This window comes from Oncorhynchus mykiss, chromosome 11, assembly GCF_013265735.2.
Source record: "Oncorhynchus mykiss isolate Arlee chromosome 11, USDA_OmykA_1.1, whole genome shotgun sequence".
NCBI lineage: Eukaryota > Metazoa > Chordata > Actinopteri > Salmoniformes > Salmonidae > Oncorhynchus > Oncorhynchus mykiss.
This window is the reverse complement of record NC_048575.1, coordinates 84,572,610-84,592,135: the sequence shown is the minus strand read 5'-3', so window position 1 is coordinate 84,592,135 and position 19,526 is coordinate 84,572,610. Positions and strand designations below refer to the sequence as shown.

Below are 19,526 nucleotides of genomic sequence, written 5' to 3'. Positions count from 1 at the left end.
ACTTCTACAGCAGGGTCAGGTCCTCCTCCTCCTCCCTAACCCTCTACGTGTGACTTCTACAGCAGGGTCAGGTCCTCCTCCTCCTCCCTAACCCTCTACATGTGACTCTACAGCAGGGTCAGGTCCTCCTCCTCCTCCCTAACCCTCTACATGTGACTCTACAGCAGGGTCAGGTCCTCCTCCTCCTCCCTAACCCTCTACTTGTGACTCTACAGCAGGGTCAGGTCCTCCTCCTCCTCCCTAACCCTCTACATGTGACTCTACAGCAGGGTCAGGTCCTCCTCCCTAACCCTCTACATGTGACTCTACAGCAGGGTCAGGTCCTCCTCCTCCTCCCTAACCCTCTACATGTTACTCTACAGCAGGGTCAGGTCCTCCACCTCCTCCCTAACCCTCTACATGTGACTCTACAGCAGGGTCAGGTCCTCCTCCTCCTCCCTAACCCTCTACATGTTACTCTACAGCAGGGTCAGGTGCTTAACCCAAAGCCACAAATGCAATAAAACCCATTTTCTTTTCTCTTTTATCCCCTATACACACACACACCATCCCCACTCCCCAGATCCGTTGGAAGTACATGATTGTAGATGAGGGTCACCGTATGAAGAACCACCATTGTAAGCTGACCCAGGTGTTGAATACCCATTACGTGGCCCCACGGCGCCTCCTCCTGACGGGCACGCCACTGCAGAACAAGCTCCCTGAGCTCTGGGCCCTGCTCAACTTCCTGCTGCCGACCATCTTCAAGTCCTGCAACACTTTCGAGCAGTGGTTCAATGCCCCCTTTGCCATGACCGGGGAGAGGGTGAGTGTCAAATGCATATCTACTTTACAAGGTCAAGTTAGTTGACAAACACGGTCCAAAACATACATAAAAATGCATCAATATCCTAAAAAGATATATCCTAGCCAGATAGGGTAAAGGATATATCCTAGCCAGATAGGGTTATATCCTAGCCAGATAGGGTAAGGGTTATATCCTAGCCAGATAGGGTTATATTCTAGCCATATAGGGTTATATCCTAGCCAGATAGGGTTATGGTAAAGGTTATATCCTAGCCAGATAGGGTAAGGGTTATATCTAACCCTATCTGGCTAGGATATAACCCTATCTGGCTAGGATATAACCCTATCTGGCTAGGATATAACCCTATCTGGCTAGGATATAACCCTATCTGGCTAGGATTTAAGGTCAACGTTATATCCTAGCCAGATAGGCGTACGTCTGCATGACCAGTTCTCTTTCTAAATCTCTATCAATTGAAGATTTGACTGAATGACAAAAAAGGTGCAGACTGCAATATAATGTGAATAGTGATCCCCATGTGAATAACTCTATAGATAATAATATGTGAATAGTGATCACCATGTGAATAACTCTAGATAATAATATGTGAATAGTGATCACCATGTGAATAACTCTAGATAATAAATAATATGTGAATAGTGATCACCATGTGAATAACTCTAGATAATAATATGTGAATAGTGATCACCATGTGAATAACTCTATAGATAATAATATGTGAATAGTGATCACCATGTGAATAACTCTATAGATAATAATATGTGAATAGTGATCACCATGTGAATAACTCTAGATAATAATATGTGAATAGTGATCACCATGTGAATAACTATAGATAATAATATGTGAATAGTGATCACCATGTGAATAACTCTAGATAATAATATGTGAATAGTGATCACCATGTGAATAACTCTAGATAATAATATGTGAATAGTGATCACCATGTGAATAACTCTAGATAATAATATGTGAATAGTGATCACCATGTGAATAACTCTAGATAATAATATGTGAATAGTGATCACCATGTGAATAACTATAGATAATAATATGTGAATAGTGATCACCATGTGAATAACTATAGATAATAATATGTGAATAGTGATCACCATGTGAATAACTCTAGATAATAATATGTGAATAATGATCACCATGTGAATAACTCTAGATAATAATATGTGAATAGTGATCACCATGTGAATAACTCTAGATAATAATATGTGAATAGTGATCACCATGTGAATAACTCTAGATAATAATATGTGAATAGTGATCACCATGTGAATAACTCTAGATAATAATATGTGAATAGTGATCACCATGTGAATAACTCTAGATAATAATATGTGAATAGTGATCACCATGTGAATAACTCTAGATAATAATATGTGAATAGTGATCACCATGTGAATAACTCTATAGATAATAATATGTGAATAGTGATCACCATGTGAATAACTCTAGATAATAATATGTGAATAGTGATCACCATGTGAAAAGCTCTATATCTAAATACATTGTTTCTCTATGCTCCTCTTTTGAAATAATATTTATAATGCGCCACTGTGAAATGCATGCCGTTCATCCCTTACATTTTCAAGAAGGAACATCTGTCCAGCTGTGAAACGGAAATAATGAAATAAATACTTGTGAAAGTGGTGCAACGCTTTAGAGATGAGAGATGGTGACAACATTCAGCACTTTGGGCCATATTCAGTCAGACGGGTCTGGTGTAGTGACTTTGTCCATGACCATACATAACAGTTCATAAACCCTAGAGTAACTACACGAGTAACTACCCTAGTAACTACACAAGTAACTACACTAGAGTACCTACACTAGTAACTACCCTAGAGTAACTACACTAGAGTAACTACACAAGAGTAACTACACGAGTAACTGCACTAGAGTAACTACACTAGAGTAACTACACTAGTAACTACACTAGAGTAACTACACTGGAGTAACTACACAAGTAAATGCACTAGAGTAACTACACTAGTAACTAGCTTGTTAGTAGATTAAGTTAATGGAGGACCCTGATTGATCCCCAGGTGGACTTGAATGAGGAAGAGACAATCCTGATTATCCGCCGTCTCCACAAGGTGCTCCGCCCCTTCCTGCTCAGACGACTCAAGAAGGAGGTGGAGTCCCAGCTTCCAGAGAAGGTGAGAGGGCTTATACTATAGAAACGTTACAGTATGTAAACCACAGATACTTGGTACTGAATGATACTTGATGTAAACAAACCACAGATACTTGATGTTGTAGGTGGAGTATGTCATCAAGTGTGATATGTCGGCCATCCAGAGGGTTCTGTACCGTCACATGCAGGGCAGAGGAATCCTCCTCACCGATGGATCAGAGAAAGACAAGAAGGTAGGAAGCAGAGATCCTGTTAACTCATTTTGTGACGGTCAGTTCTCTTTCTAACTATTGACCCTAATCAAGCAGCTCAGATATGTGACATTGTTATTGTGGTCCTCAGGGTAGAGGAGCAAAGACCCTTATGAGCTCAGATATGTGACATTGTTATTGTGGACCTCAGGGTAAAGGAGGAGCGAAGACCCTGATCAAGCAGCTCAGATATGTGACATTGTTATTGTGGTCCTCAGGGTAAAGGAGGAGCGAAGACCCTGATGAACACCATCATGCAGCTGAAGAAGATCTGCAACCACCCCTACATGTTCCCACACATTGAGGTACGTTACATGTTCCCACACATTGAGGTACGTTACATGTTCCCACACATTGAGGTACGTTAGATGTTCTCACACATTGATGTACATTACGTGTTCACACACATTGAGGTATGTTAGTTCTAGAACCACCCCTACATGTTCACACACATTGATGTACATTACGTGTTCACACACATTGAGGTATGTTAGTTCTAGAACCACCCCTACATGTTCACACACATTGATGTACATTACGTGTTCACACACATTGAGGTATGTTAGTTCTAGAACCACCCCTACATGTTCACACACATTGATGTACATTACGTGTTCACACACATTGAGGTATGTTAGTTCTAGAACCACCCCTACATGTTCACACACATTGATGTACATTACGTGTTCACACACATTGAGGTATGTTAGTTCTAGAACCACCCCTACATGTTCACACACATTGATGTACATTACGTGTTCACACACATTGAGGTACGTTACATGTTCCTACACATTGAGGTACGTTACGTTTCCTCACATTGAGGTATGTTAGTTCTAGAACCACCCGTACATGTTCCCACACATTGAGGTACGTTACATGTTCCCACACATTGAGGTATGTTCGTTCTAGAACCACCCCTACAGTTAGAATAATCTCAAGTATTAAATGTATTTTGATTTGTTTAACACTTTTTTGCTTACTACATGATTCCATGTTTTGTTTCATAGTTTTGATGTCATCACGATTCTACAATGTAGAACATAGTAAAAATAAAGAAGAACCCTTGAATGAGTAGGTCTTCTACAACTTTTGACCGGTAGTTTACATGTTCTAGCACATTAAGGTACATGACATGTTCCAACACATTGAGTAACAGTAGATCTAGAATCACTCCTACATGTTCCATCCAACACATTGAGGTACATTAGATCTAGAACCACTCCTACATGTTCCAACACGTTGAGGTACATTAGATCTAGAACCACTCCTACATGTTCCAACACGTTGAGGTACATTCCACTCAGAACCACCTTTACATGTTCACACACATTGAGGTAGGTTACATGTTCTAACACATTGAGGTAAGTTAGTTCTAGAACCACCCCTACATGTTCCAACACATTGAGGTATGTTACATGTTCAAACACGTTGAGGTGCATTAGATCTAGAACCACCCCTACATGTTCCAACATGTTGAGGTGCATTAGATCTAGAACCACCCCTACATGTTCCTGCAGATTGAAGTACATGACATGTTCCAACACATTGAGGTACATTCGATCTAGACACCTCTACATGTTCCAATATAGAGGTACATTAGATCTAGAACCACTCCTACATGTTCCACTACATTGAGGTATGTTAGATCTAGAACCACTCCTACGTGTTCCAGCACATTGAGGTATGTTAGATCTAGAACCACTCCTACGTGTTCCAGCACATTGGGGTATGTTAGATCTAGAACCACTCCTACGTGTTCCAGCACATTGGGGTATGTTAGATCTAGAACCACTCCTACATGTTCCAGCACTTTGAGGTATGTTAGATCTAGAACCATTCCTACGTGTTCCAGCACATTGAGGTATGTTAGATCTAGACCCACTCCTACGTGTTCCAGCACATTGAGGTATGTTAGATCTAGAACCACTCCTACATGTTCCAATGTAGAGATATGTTACAATGTTCCAACACATTGAGGAACGCTAGCTTACATGCCGTAACACCCCTGATTCAAGTTACCAACGAATCAGTGTTCTGCTATGTCTAGACTTCACAGTTACTGCAGTTTTTCTATTCTGATTATGGAGTTCTGGTCATGGAATTCTGAACGCATCATGTGTCTACAGCTATTTAAATGTGTCCACATTGAATCCGGATTCCCTTTTCCTGCGCTATATTAAATTGTCAGTATGCATCCTGCAAACTGTGGAATAGGCAAAATATGATAACACAGCAACAACTTGATGGCAGTAGCTAACTACTGTAGCTAACTAGCAAGCTAACCTATGTAGTTAGCCAGCAAGCTAGCAGACACAGCTAAAGTGATTGCAAACAGGTTACCATAACTCTAGCCAAACAAAAAAATAGTTTTTTTCTAAATATTAGCTAGCTGGCTAGCATTTATGAGGCCATCAAACATATTCCTCACACGCTAGGAATGTATTTCCTCCCAACGTTATTATGAAAAGGTGCCTCTCTGTCTCAAAGTACAAGTTTTCTGAAGGCTGGTGGGCAGAGTGCTGATGACTTTGCCCACTGTATGCACTTTCCGTAGCCTGATTATGCCCAGACTGAGGAGAAATCCACACACAGTGAGAAGTAGCAGAAGTTTCATGTAAGTGTCAAGCTTAGACACGGCCTTCAACACAGACATATAAGTTGAATCAGCAGTGTTACTGCTTTTTCTGGAGCATAAAACCTGACCCCACAGTCTGGCAGGGTAAGACTTGCCTGGAGGGTAGACGTCTGTCTGGCAGGGTAAGACTAGCCACCCCAGGCCTGTCTGAGATGTGACACCCAGCCACAGCCCACCATCATGGTCTTGTTTTATTGTCTCGGCAGTGAAACCTTTAATGAGTTGTTTACTAGAAGAATTCGGCAACATTTTAGTTGGTCCCAGACTGCATGCAGATGTTTCATTTGTGTCTGTTTTAATTCACACAATTCAATCTATATATATATATACATTATTTACTTAGTGGAGTTAGGATTTGTTATCTGATAACTATGTAGATGTGCCGGCTAATCACAAATAAACTCTAAGAAAATAGATTTTTAATTCAATTCTGATTTTCCACTATCTGTCTTGTCTCACAGGAGTCCTTTGCTGAGCACTTAGGCTTCCCGAACGGCGTTATAAGCGGGTAAGATATTAAGATACTCAACATTGCCCATTCAGTTATTAAACAAAACATGACTTTCCTTCAAAAGCCGAACGCTAAACACCCCAGACAACACTTTTCCCTTCTGGGACCAGATGGTTATTTATTCTCCTTGCCCTCCACCCCAGACACGAGCTGTACCGTGCATCAGGGAAGTTTGAGCTGCTGGACCGGATCCTTCCCAAGCTGCATGTCACCAACCACAGAGTTCTGCTGTTCTGTCAGATGACATCACTCATGACCATCATGGAGGACTACTTTGCTTACCGCAATTTCCTCTACTTGCGCCTCGACGGTATGTATCTCTGACCCTAACCATACCTCAATTTCCCCTACTTCAAGTCAAATCAAAGTTTATTTGTCACGTGCGCTGAACCAATAGTGCAAAAAAGGTATTAGGTTTACAATAGGTAGGTAAAGAAATAAAACAGTAAAAAGACAGGCTATATACAGTAGAGAGGCTATATACAGTAGAGGCTATATACAGTAGAGAGGCTATATACAGTAGAGGCTATATACAGTAGAGAGGCTATATAGGGTAGAGAGGCTATAAAAGTAGCGAGGCTACATACAGACACCGGTTAGTCAGACTGATAGAGGTAGGATGTACATGTAGATATGGTTAAAGTGACTATGCATATATGATAAACAGAGAGTAGCAGCAGCGTAAAAAGAAGGGTTGGGGGGGAACACAATGCAAATAGTCCGGGTAGCCATTTGATTACCTGTTCAGGAGTCTTATGGCTTGGGGGTAAAAACTGTTGAGAAGCCTTTTTGTCCAAGACTTGGCACTCCGGTACCGCTTGCCATGCGGTAGCAGAGAGAACAGTCTATGACTGGGGTGGCTGGGGTCTTTGACAATTTTTAGGGCCTTCCTCTGACACCGCCTGGTGTAGATGGCAGGAGGCTTGGCCCCAGTGATGTGCTGGGCCGTACGCATTACCCTCTGCGGTGCCTTGCGGTCAGAGGCCGAGCAATTGCCGTACCAGGCAGTGATGCAACCAGTCAGGATGCTCTCGATGTTGCAGCTGTAGAACCTTTTGAGGATCTCAGGACCCATGCCAAATCTTTTTAGTTTCTTGAGTGAGAATAGGCTTTGTCGTGCCCTCTTCACGACTGTCTTGGTGTGTGTACCATTCTAGTTTGTTGTTGATGTGGACACCAATGAACTTGAAGCTCTCAACCTCTCAACCTGCTCCACTACAGCCCTGTCGATGTGAATGGGGGTGTGCTCGGTCCTCTTTTTCCTCTAGTCCACAATCATCTCCTTAGTCTTGATCACGTTGAGGGAGAGGTTGTTATTCTGGCTCCACCCGGCCTGGTCTCTGACCTCCTCCCTATAGGCTGTCTCGTCGTTGTCGGTGATCAGGCCTACCACTGTCGTCTGCAAACTTAATGATGGTTTTGGAGTCGTGCCTGGCCATTCAGTCGTGGGTGAACAGGGAGTACAGAAGGGGACTGAGCATGCACCCCTGGGGAGCTCCAGTGTTGAGGATCAACGTGCAGATGTGTTGTTACCTACCCTCACCACCAGGGGGCGGCCCGTCAGGAAGTCCCGGATGGGAGGTAGGTGTTTAGTCCCAGGATCCTTTGCTTAGTGATGAGCTTTGATGGCACTATGGTGTTGAACGCTGAGCTGTAGTCAATAAATAGCATTCTCATATAAGTGTTCCTTTTGTCCATCTGTGGATCTGTTTGGGCGGTATGCAAATTGAGTGGGTCTAGGGTTTCTAGGATAATGGTGTTGATGTGAGCCATTACCAACCTTTCAAAGCACTTCATGGCTACGGATGTGAGTGCTACGGGTCTGTAATCATTCACACACACAAGCCTAGTGCGTACAAAAACATGTATCACACAAACAATCTTACATGAAGACATGATGGGGAACAGAGGAATAAATACATGTAGATTGATTGGGGAATGAAAAGCAGGTGTGCAGGGAACAAGACAAAACAAATGGATACATGAAAAATGGAGCGGCGATGGCTAGAAAACCGGTGACGTCAACCGCCGAACGCCACCCGAACAAGGAGAGGAGCCGACTTCGGCGGAAGCCGTGACAATCCGGCTCATTGTCCTCTACCTGCGTCGCTTCCTCTTGCAAATAACGGGGATGTCAGCCCTGTCGGGTGTTTGGAGAATGTCCTGTGCTTCTTACTTGTTGTAGATAAAATCTTTGTTTAATCCGAGGTGAGTGATCGCTGTCCTGAAATCCAGAAGCTATTTTCTGCCGTAAGATACGGTTGCAGAAACATTATGTACAAAATAAGTTACAAATATCGCAGAAAAAAACACATAGTAGCACAATTGGTTGGGCGCCCGTAACGGCTTTCTTCCTGGGAAGGAGAGGACCAAAGCGCAGCGTGGTAAGTGTCCATGGTTATTTAATGACAGAAACTCAACATGAACACACTACAAAACAATAAACGTGGCAAAACCCGAAACAGTCCAACCTGGTGCAGAGAACACAGAGACAGGAAACAATCACCCACACATCCCAACACAAAACAGTCCTATCTGGTGCAGAGAACACAAATACAGGAAACAACCACCCACACATCCCAACACAAAACAGTCCTATCTGGTGCAGAGAACACAAAGACAGGAAACAACCACCCACACATCCCAACACAAAACAGGCTACCTAAATATGGTTCCCAATCAGAGACAATTATTAACACCTGCCTCTGAATGAGAACCATATCAGGCCAAACATAGAAATAGACAAACTAGACACACAACATAGAATGCCCACCCAGCTCACGTCCTGACCAACACTAAAACAAGGAAAACACACAAGAACTATGGTCAGAACGTGACAACTGCTGCCATTTCTTCCAGCGCCATTTTAGATTGACTTGCGCCTCGACTGTATGCATCTCTGACCCTAAACTTTAACCATACCTCAACTTCCACTACCTATGCCTATACGGTATGAAATTGTCTTAACTTTAACCTAATCCAAATGCAGCCTCCTTTACCTGCGCCTCAACAATGTTTTCACCTGTTTTCATCAGTTTATGACAGGTGTATTGAAGTACGGTGCTTGTGGTATGTGTTGCTGTGTGTTGTAGGCACCACCAAGTCTGAGGACCGTGCGGCGCTGCTGAAGAAGTTCAATGAGAAAGGTTCCCAGTACTTTGTGTTCCTACTGAGCACCAGAGCCGGGGGACTGGGCCTCAACCTGCAGGCTGCGGACACTGTGGTCATCTTTGACTCTGACTGGAACCCTCACCAGGTACACACACACACACACACACACACACAAACATTCTAGTTACCCCTGGCTAACCCTGTAGTTTCTCTGTTCTGATTGGCTCCCAGGACCTCCAAGCCCAGGACAGGGCTCATCGTATTGGTCAGAAGAACGAGGTGCGTGTTCTGCGTCTGTGTACGGTCAACAGTGTGGAGGAGAAGATCCTAGCGGCTGCTAAGTACAAACTGAACGTGGACCAGAAGGTGATTCAAGCCGGGATGTTTGACCAGAAGTCCTCCAGCCACGAGAGGAGAGCCTTTTTACAGGCCATACTGGAAACAGAAGAGCAGAATGAGGTTGGTCACGGTGGCGTGGGAATAAAGATTAAATGCAGTTCCTTGCAGGTATGTTGGAGATGTTCACACATTCACCTAGATCCATGTAACACAACTGATCTAGAGGGTTGAGCCATGTAACACAACTGATCTAGAGGGTTGAGCCATGTAACACAACTGATCTAGTGAGGACCATAAAACCAAAGTGCCCAGATACAAAAACTATTCAACAATGTTAAAACTCACCTAGCCTCATTCAACCATGCTAAAACTCACCTAGCCTCATTCAACCATGCTAAAACTCACCTAGCCTCATTCAACCATGCTAAAACAACACCTAGCCTCGTTCAACCATGCTAAAACTCACCTAGCCTCATTCAACAATGTTAAAACTCACCTAGCCTCATTCAACAATGTTAAAACTCACCTAGCCTCATTCAACCATGCTAAAACTCACCTAGCCTCATTCAACCATGCTAAAACAACACCTAGCCTCGTTCAACCATGCTAAAACTCACTTAGCCTCGTTCAACCATGCTAAAACTAATTTAGCCTCGTTTAACCATGCTAAAACTGACTTAGCCTCGTTCAACCATGCTGAAATGACTTATTATCATTCAACCATGTTAAAACTCACATAGCCTCGTTCAACCATGCTAAAACTCACTGACCGTATATGGAAAACGTAGATGACATGAAACCAGTTAGTTTAGGTGAGATCAGTACTGAGGAAATTCCTAAGCACACAGAATGCATACCATACAATGTTATACTATATGCATCTACAATGTGCAGCTTATGCTTGATCCATTATCCTCAACATGGTAGAAGCCTTAACAAAGCCATATAATGTGAATGTTTCTTGTGTTCTTGTGTTTTTCCTTCTAAATGAAGGAGGAAGAGAAAAGTCAGGTGGCTATGGTAATTAACAACTGTTATTTTCATCATATTGTGGCTATGGTAATTAACAACTGTTATTTTCATCATATTGTGGCTATAGTAATTAACAACTGTTATTATCATCATATTGTGGCTATAGTAATTAACAACTATTATCATCATATTGTCATCTACGCTTTCCGGCGTAACATCAGCCTGTATGAATGGCTGGCTGGCTGGCTGGCTGGCTGGCTGGCTGACTGACTGGCTGGCTTCCTGGCTGGACAGGAATAGGAGTAGGTCGGCCCCAGAGGCTGATCTAGGATCAGTTTTATATATTTTATTAAGGTTCAGGTTAAAAAAGGTTTGGACTGGGGGAGGGTAAGCTGATCTTAGATCAGTGCCCACAGCCAATTTCTATCTCGAATGGCTGGCTGACTACTGCATGGCTTTGTGAAGCCCAGTAGGGAATGCATGGAGGACGGATCGGTGTTCAATACAATGCAATACACTACAGGTACAGCATACAATACACTACAGGTACACCATACAATACTGGTCCATCATACAATACAAATATATTATACCATACAATACAATTCAGGTGCAGCATACTATTCCAGTACAGGTACAGTATACAATATACTACAGGTACAGCATACAATACATTACAGGTACAGCATACAATACAGGTACAGCATACAATATACTACAGGTGCAGCATACAATACAATTCAGGTACAGCATACAATACAATTCAGGTGCAGCATACAATATACTACAGGTACAGCATACAATACATTACAGGTACAGCATACAATACAGGTACAGCATACAATATACTACAGGTGCAGCATACAATACAATTCAGGCACAGCATACAATATACTACAGGTACAGCATACAATACATTACAGGTACAGCATACAATACAGGTACAGCATACAATACACTACAGGTACAGCATACAATACAATACAGGTACAGCATACAATACACTACAGGTACAGCATACAATACAATACAGGTACAGCATACAATACACTACAGGTACAGCATACAATACAATACAGGTACAGCATACAATATACTACAGGTACAGCATACAATACATTACAGGTACAGCATACAATATACTACAGGTACAGCATACAATACATTACAGGTACAGCATACAATACAGGTACAGCATACAATACACTACAGGTACAGCATACAATACAATACAGATGCAGCATACAATACAGGTACAGCATACAATACAGGTACAACATACAATACAATACAGGTCCAGCATACAATACAGGTACAGCATACAATACAATATAATACAGGTTCAACAGACAATACAGTTATAAAATACAATACAGGTGCAGCATACAATACAATACAGGTGCAGCATACAATACAATACAGGTACAGTATACGGTACAATACAGTTACAGCATACAATGCAATACAATACAGCATACACTACAGGTACAGCAAACAATAAAATACAGGTACAGCATATAATAAAATACAGATACAGCATACAATACAGGTCCAGCAAACAATACAATACAGGTACAGCACACAATGCAATAGAATACCCTGGTACAGCATACTACAATGCAATATAATACCATGGTACAGCATACTACAATGCAGTAGAATACCCTGGTAGAGCACACAATGCAATAGAATACCCTGGTACAGCATACTACAATGCAACAGAATACCCTGGTACAGCATACTACAATGCAGTAGAATACCCTGGTACAGCATACTACAATGCAATAGAATACCCTGGTACAGCATACTACAATGCAGTAGAATACCCTGGTACAGCATATTACAATGCAGTAGAATACCCTGGTACAGCACACTACAATGCAGTAGATTACCCTGGTACAGCATACTACAATGCAGTAGAATACCCTGGTACAGCATACTACAATGGAATAGAATACCCTGGTACAGCATACAATACAGTAGAATACCGTGGTACAGCATACAATGCAGTAGAATACCCTGGTACAGCATACTACAATGCAGTAGAATACCCTGGTACAGCACACTACAATGCAGTAGAATACCCTGGTACAGCATACATTGCAATAGAATACCCTGGTACAGCATACAATACAGTAGAATACCGTGGTACAGCATACAATGCAGTAGAATACCCTGGTACAGCATACTCAATTGCAGTAGAATACCCTGGTACAGCATACTACAATGCAGTAGAATACCCTGGTACAGCATAGTACAATGCAATAGAATACCCTGGTACAGCATACAATGCAATATAATACCCTGGTACAGCATACAATGCAATAGAATACCCTGGTACAGCATACTACAATGCAGTAGAATACCCTGGTACAGCATACTACAATGCAGTAGAATACCCTGGTACAGCATACAATGCAATAGAATACCCTGGTACAGTGTACAATGCAGTAGAATACCCTGGTACAGCATACTACAATGCAATAGAATACCCTGGTACAGCATACAATGCAGTAGAATACCCTGGTACAGCATATTACAATGCAGTAGAATACCCTGGTACAGCACACTACAATGCAGTAGATTACCCTGGTACAGCATACTACAATGCAGTAGAATACCCTGGTACAGCATACTACAATGGAATATAATACCCTGGTACAGCATACAATGCAATAGAATACCCTGGTACAGCATACAATGCAGTAGAATACCCTGGTACAGCATACTACAATGCAGTAGAATACCCTGGTACAGCACACTACAATGCAGTAGAATACCCTGGTACAGCATACATTGTAATAGAATACCCTGGTACAGCATACAATGCAGTAGAATACCCTGGTACAGCATACTAAATTGCAGTAGAATACCCAGGTACAGCATACTACAATGCAGTAGAATACCCTTGTAAAGCATACTACAATGCAATAGAATACCCTGGTACAGCATACAATGCAGTAGAATACCCTGGTACAGCATACTACAATGCAGTAGAATACCCTGGTACAGCACACTACAATGCAGTAGAATACCCTGGTACAGCATACTACAATGCAGTAGAATACCCTGGTACAGCATACTACAATGCAGTAGAATACCCTGGTACAGCATACTACAATACAGTAGAATACCCTGCAATACAGGTATAAAATACAATATAGGTACATCATACAATACAATGCAGGTACAGCACAAAACACAGGTACAGTATACGGTACAATACAGTTACGGCATACAATGCAGAAACAGCATACATCTGTACTGTCTGATGTCTCGTTCTGTACTGTCTGATGTCTGTCTTTTTGTATTGTGTGTCTGTAGGAGGAAGACGAGGTGCCTGATGATGAGACTCTGAACCAGATGATCGCCCGTAATGAGGATGAGTTTGAGCTGTTCATGGTGTGAAGCACATTACATTAACAGTAGCCTTTGGTATGGTGCTTTCGAGACATTAATATGAGTTTGAATACTGACACAATAAGATCACTATAGCGTAAAGGTTAGGATTAAGGTAAAGGTTAGGGAAAGGGTAAAGGTTAAGGAAAGGGTAAAGGTTAGGGTAAAGGTTAGGATTAAGGTAAAGGTTAGGGAAAGGGTAAAGGTTAAGGTAAAGGTTAGGATTAAGGTAAAGGTTAGGGAAAGGGTAAGGTTAGGATTAAGGTAAAGGTTAGGGTAAAGGTTAGCATTAAGGTAAAGGTTAGGATTAAGGTAAAGGTTAGGGAAAGGGTTAAGGTAAAGGTTAGGGTAAAGGCTGGGATAAAGGTTAGGGAAATGGAAAGGGTAAAGGTTAGGGGTAAAGGTTAGTTTAAAGGCTGGGATAAAGGTTAGGGAAAGGTTAGGGTAAAGGCTGGGATAAAGGTTAGGGAAATGGAAAGGGTAAATGTTAGGGGTAAAGGCTGGGGGAAAGGTTAGGGGAAAGGTTAGGGTAAAGGCTGGGATAAAGGTTAGGGAAAGGGTAAATGTTAGGGTAAAGGTTAGGGGTAAGGTTAGGATTAAGGTAAAGGTTGGGATTAAGGTAAAGGTTAGGGAAAGGGTTAAGGTAAAGGTTAGGGTAAAGGCTGGGATAAAGGTTAGGGAAATGGAAAGGGTAAAGGTTAGGGTAAAGGCTGGGATAAAGGTTAGGGAAAGGGTAAAGGTTAGGGTAAAGGTTAGGGTAAAGGCTGGGATAAAGGTTAGGGAAAGGGTAAAGGTTAGGGTAAAGGTTAAGGTTTGGGATAGGGTAAAGGTTAGGGTAAAGATTAGGATTAAGGTAAAGGTTAAAGTTTGGGATAGGGTGAAGTTTAAGGGTTAGGCTAAAGGTTAGGGTTAGAAATCAATAAAGAGTTGTTTCCTCTTTAGAGTATGGACCTGGACCGGCGGCGGGAGGACGCCAGGAACCCTAAAAGGAAGCCACGTCTGATGGAGGAGGATGAGCTGCCATCTTGGATCGTCAAGGATGACGCAGAGGTGGAGCGGCTCACCTGCGAGGAAGAGGAGGAGAAGATCTTCGGCAGAGGATCACGCAGGAGAGGCGACGTTGACTACAGCGACGCCCTGACAGAGAAACAGTGGCTCAGGGTAGGCTGGAACATATTATTTTATTCTCAATAATAACTTAATTATTTATAAAGATGAAACAAAACATAGAAACAATGACTCAGGGTTTGCCAGAATCTAATTCTTAATCCCATCAACCCCCTAGTGCTAGGGAGAGCTAAATAACCCTAAGGAATGGGACAATATTACATCACTTGCGCGCGCACCATCCACCGCTTCCGAGTGTATTACTCGCTAATGTTCAGTTTCTGGATAATAAAGTAGATGAGTTCAGGGCGAGGATCTCCTTCCAGAGAGACATCAGGGATTGTAACATACTCTGTTTCACAGAAACATGCTCTCTCGGGATATACTGTCTTTGTCCATACAGCCAGCTCGGTTCTCAGTATATCATGCAGACTGGAATAAAAAACTATCCAGGAAGAAGAAAGGCGGGGGTGTATGTTTCATGATTAACTACTCATGGTGTGATTGTGATAACATACATAAACTCAAGTCCTTTTTTTCAGCCGACCGAGAAAACCTCACAATCAAATGTTGACCTTACTACCTACCAAGAGAATTCTCTTTGGTTATAGTCATAGCCGTGTATATTTCCCCTCAAACCGATACCACAACAGCCCACAAAGTACTACACTGGACTTTATGCAAACTGGATTACACATATCCTGAGGCCACATTTGTTGTAGCTGGGGATTTTAATAAAGCAAATTTAAGAAAAAACACTATCGAAGTTCTATCAACTTATTGACTGTAGTACTCACGCTGCTAAAACACTCGACCACTGCTACTCCAACTTCTGGGATGCATACAATGTCCTCCCCCGCCCTCCCTTCAGCAATCACATCTCCATTTTGCTCCGTGCTAATGCTCGTCTGAATCCACGCTGCAAGATTGTTTTGATCACGCAGACTGGGATATGTTCCGGGTAGCCTCTGAGAATAACATTGACAAATGCACTGATTTGGTAACTGAGTTTATCAGGAAGTGTATAGGGGATGTTGTACCCACTGTGATTGTTAAAACCTACCCTAACTAGAAACTGTGGAAATCGCATTTCACCATGGCAAGGTGACTGGGAATATGGCCGAATACAAACAGGGTAGTTTTTCACTCTGTAGGCAATCAAACAGGAAACACGTCATTCTAGATACTAAGTGGAGTCACAATTCAACGGCTCAGACACGAGACGTATGTGGCGGGGTCTACAGACAATCACGGACTACAAAACAAAAACCAGCCACTTCGCGGAAACCGACATCTTCCTTCCAGGCAAGCTAAACACCTTTGCCCGCTTTGAGGATAACACACTGCCACTGACGTGGCCTGCTACCAAGGATTGTGGGCTCTCCTTCTCCGTGGCCGACGTGAGTAAGACATTTAAATGTGTTAACCCTCGCAAGGCTGCCGGACCAGACCGCATCCTTAGCCGCGTCCTCAGTGCATGCACAGACCAGCTGGCTGGAGTGTTTACGGACATATTCAATCTCTCCCTATCCCAGTCTGCTGTCCCCACGCTCCGTATCACTCACTTCTGTCATCATGAAGAGCTTTGAAAGACTATTTAATGATCATATCACCCTACCTGGCATCCTATACCCACTTAAATTTGCTTACCACCCCAATAGATCCACAGACGATGCAATCACACTGCACACTAGCCATATCCCATCTGGACAAGAGGAATACCTATGTAAGAATGCTGTTCATTGACTACAGCTCAGCATTCAACACCATAGTACCCTCCAAGCTCATAATTTAGCTTGTGGCCCTGGGTCTGAACCGCGCCCTGTGCAACTGGGTCATGGACTTCCTGATGGGCCGCCCCCATCAGGTTGGAAACAACACCTCCACTTTGCTGATCCTCAACACTGGGGACCCCAAGGGTGCGTTCTGAGCCCTCTCCTGTACTCCATGTCCACCTGCGTGGGTGAACAGGGAGTACAGGAGAGGGCTCAGAACGCCTCCAACTCAATCATCAAGTTTGCAGACGACACAACAGTAGTAGGCCTGATTACCAACAATGATGAGACGGCCTACAGAGAGGAGATGAGGGTATAGGGAGTGTGGTGCCAGGAAGGAAAAAAAATCGACAAAACAAAGGAGCTCATCGTGGACATCAGGAAACTGCAGAGGGAGCACGCCCCTGTCCACATCGACGGGACCGCAGTGGAGCAGGTGGAAAGTTTTAAGTTTCTCTGCGTGATGCCCAAAGCATCATCAGTGGCAAACTACCTACCCTCCAGGACACCTACAGCACCCAATGTCACAGGAAGGCCAAAAAGATAATCAAGGACAACAACTACCCGAGCCACTGCCTGTTCACCCCGCTATCATCTAGAAGGTGAGGTCAGTACAGGTGCATCGAAGCTGGTACCGAAGCTGTTTTTCAGTCTATCTCAAGGCCATCAGACTGTTAAATAGCAATGACTAGGCGGGTATCACCTGGTTACTTAACCCTGCACGTTAGAGGATGCTGCCCCATATACAAAGACTTGAAATCACTGGCCACTTTAACTTCTTGACGCTACCCATCCCGTTAGCGGGATCATTTTCGTCAGCAACCGCTGAATAGCATAGCGCAACAGTCAAATAATATTACTAAAAAATAATATATATTCATGAAATCACAAGTGCAATATTGCAAAACACAGCTCAGCCTTTTGTTAATCCACCTGTCGTCTCAGATTTAGAAATAATGCTTTACAGCGAAAGCATTCCAAACGTTTGTGTAAGTTTATCGATAGCATAACATAACATTATGTACACTAAGCATTAAGTAGCTAGGTCACGAAAATCAGAAAAGCAATCAAATTAATCGTTTACCTTTGATGATCTTCGGATGTTTTCACTCACGAGACTCCCAGTTACACAACAAATGTTCCTTTTGTTCCATAAAGATTATTTTATACCCAAAATACCTCCGTTTGTTTGTCGCGTTATGTTCAGAAATCCACAGGAAAGAGCGGTCACGACAACGCAGACGTATATTCCAAATAATATCCATAATGTCCACAGACGCATGTCAAACGTTTTTTTATAATCAATCCTCAGGTATGTTTTAAAATATATATTTGATAATATATCAACCGGGTGTGTAGGTTTTACAATAACACCAGGAGAAACAATGGCCGCTTTACTCTGTAGCGCAAAACTCACTCTGAGAGCCCCCACCCATCCACTTACGCAATGTGATCTTTCACGCTCATTCTTCAAAATAAAAGCCTGAAACTATGTCTAAAGACTGTTGACACCTTAGGGAAGCCATAGAAAAAGGAATCTGGTTGATATCCCTTTAAATGGAGGATAGGCATGCATAGGAACAGAGAGGTTTCGAAATAAGAGGCACTTCCTGATTGGATTTTCCTCAGGTTTTCGCCTGCAATATCAGTTCTGTTATACTCACGGACAATATTTTTACAGTTTTGGAAACTTTAGAGTGTTTTCAATCCTAATCTGACAATTATATGCATATTCTAGTTTCTGGGGCTGAGAAATAGGCAGTTTCAAATGGGTACGTTTTTTAGCCAAAAACGAAGGTACTGCCCCCTACACGCAAAAGGTTAATAATGGAACACTAGTCACTAATAATGTTTACATTGTGGCAGACCAGGGGATTGGGTCAAAACGTTTACACAGATCAGACAAAGTAGGATTAGCTCAGTTTCAAAGGTGTTTATTCAAATAATAGTCCAAAAGAAAATAATAGGTCTCCCCCAAGAGACCTTCTCCGGGATACCTTCTGCTGGGCTTCGGGTCCCCAACTATACAGGAGTCCTTTCCTCCCCCAGTCTCTTCCCTGTGTGCTGCTCTTCTGGCAGCTTCATGGGAGTTGTATAGCTGGTGAGCAATCAGCCCTTGATTACTCCCCAATCAGCCCCAATTAGTCCTGGCCGGAGAGCCCGTCGAGACCTGGCACATCCAGCAGATGGAGCCATCACCTCGTGATGTATACTCCGTCTGTCACCAGGCCTCGACGAGTCTCCCCCTGGTGGCTGACCTGCTGTACGCCACAACATATTTTTGCTTTACTCATCTCATATGTATATACTTTATTCTATTATACTGTATTTTAGTCAATGCCACTCCAAAATTTCTCATCTAATATTTATATATTCATTTATTATTTTACTTTTAGGTTGTTTGTATTGTTGTGAAAATGGTTAGATATTACTGCACTATTTCTGCACAGCTAGAAACCCAAGCGT

The 19,526-nt window shown here is 42.7% G+C and overlaps 1 protein-coding gene across 9 annotated transcripts in view; it reads left to right on the top strand.

Annotated features, from left to right (window-relative positions):
* The window catches only part of smarca2 (SWI/SNF related, matrix associated, actin dependent regulator of chromatin, subfamily a, member 2), a 217,922-nt gene that overhangs the window by 127,671 nt on the left and 70,725 nt on the right, over positions 1-19,526 (top strand). For 4 of the 9 annotated variants that reach the window (XM_036936591.1, XM_036936585.1, XM_036936587.1 and 1 more), the window contains 11 exons: positions 563-805; positions 2,866-2,979; positions 3,083-3,190; positions 3,427-3,513; positions 6,308-6,354; positions 6,501-6,667; positions 9,450-9,613; positions 9,700-9,975; positions 10,801-10,827; positions 14,104-14,181; positions 15,121-15,339. In XM_036936591.1, the coding sequence (XP_036792486.1) occupies positions 563-805; positions 2,866-2,979; positions 3,083-3,190; positions 3,427-3,513; positions 6,308-6,354; positions 6,501-6,667; positions 9,450-9,613; positions 9,700-9,975; positions 10,801-10,827; positions 14,104-14,181; positions 15,121-15,339 (1,530 nt within the window). The other 5 variants (XM_036936589.1, XM_036936592.1, XR_005034778.1 and 2 more) reach the window with 4 other exon arrangements.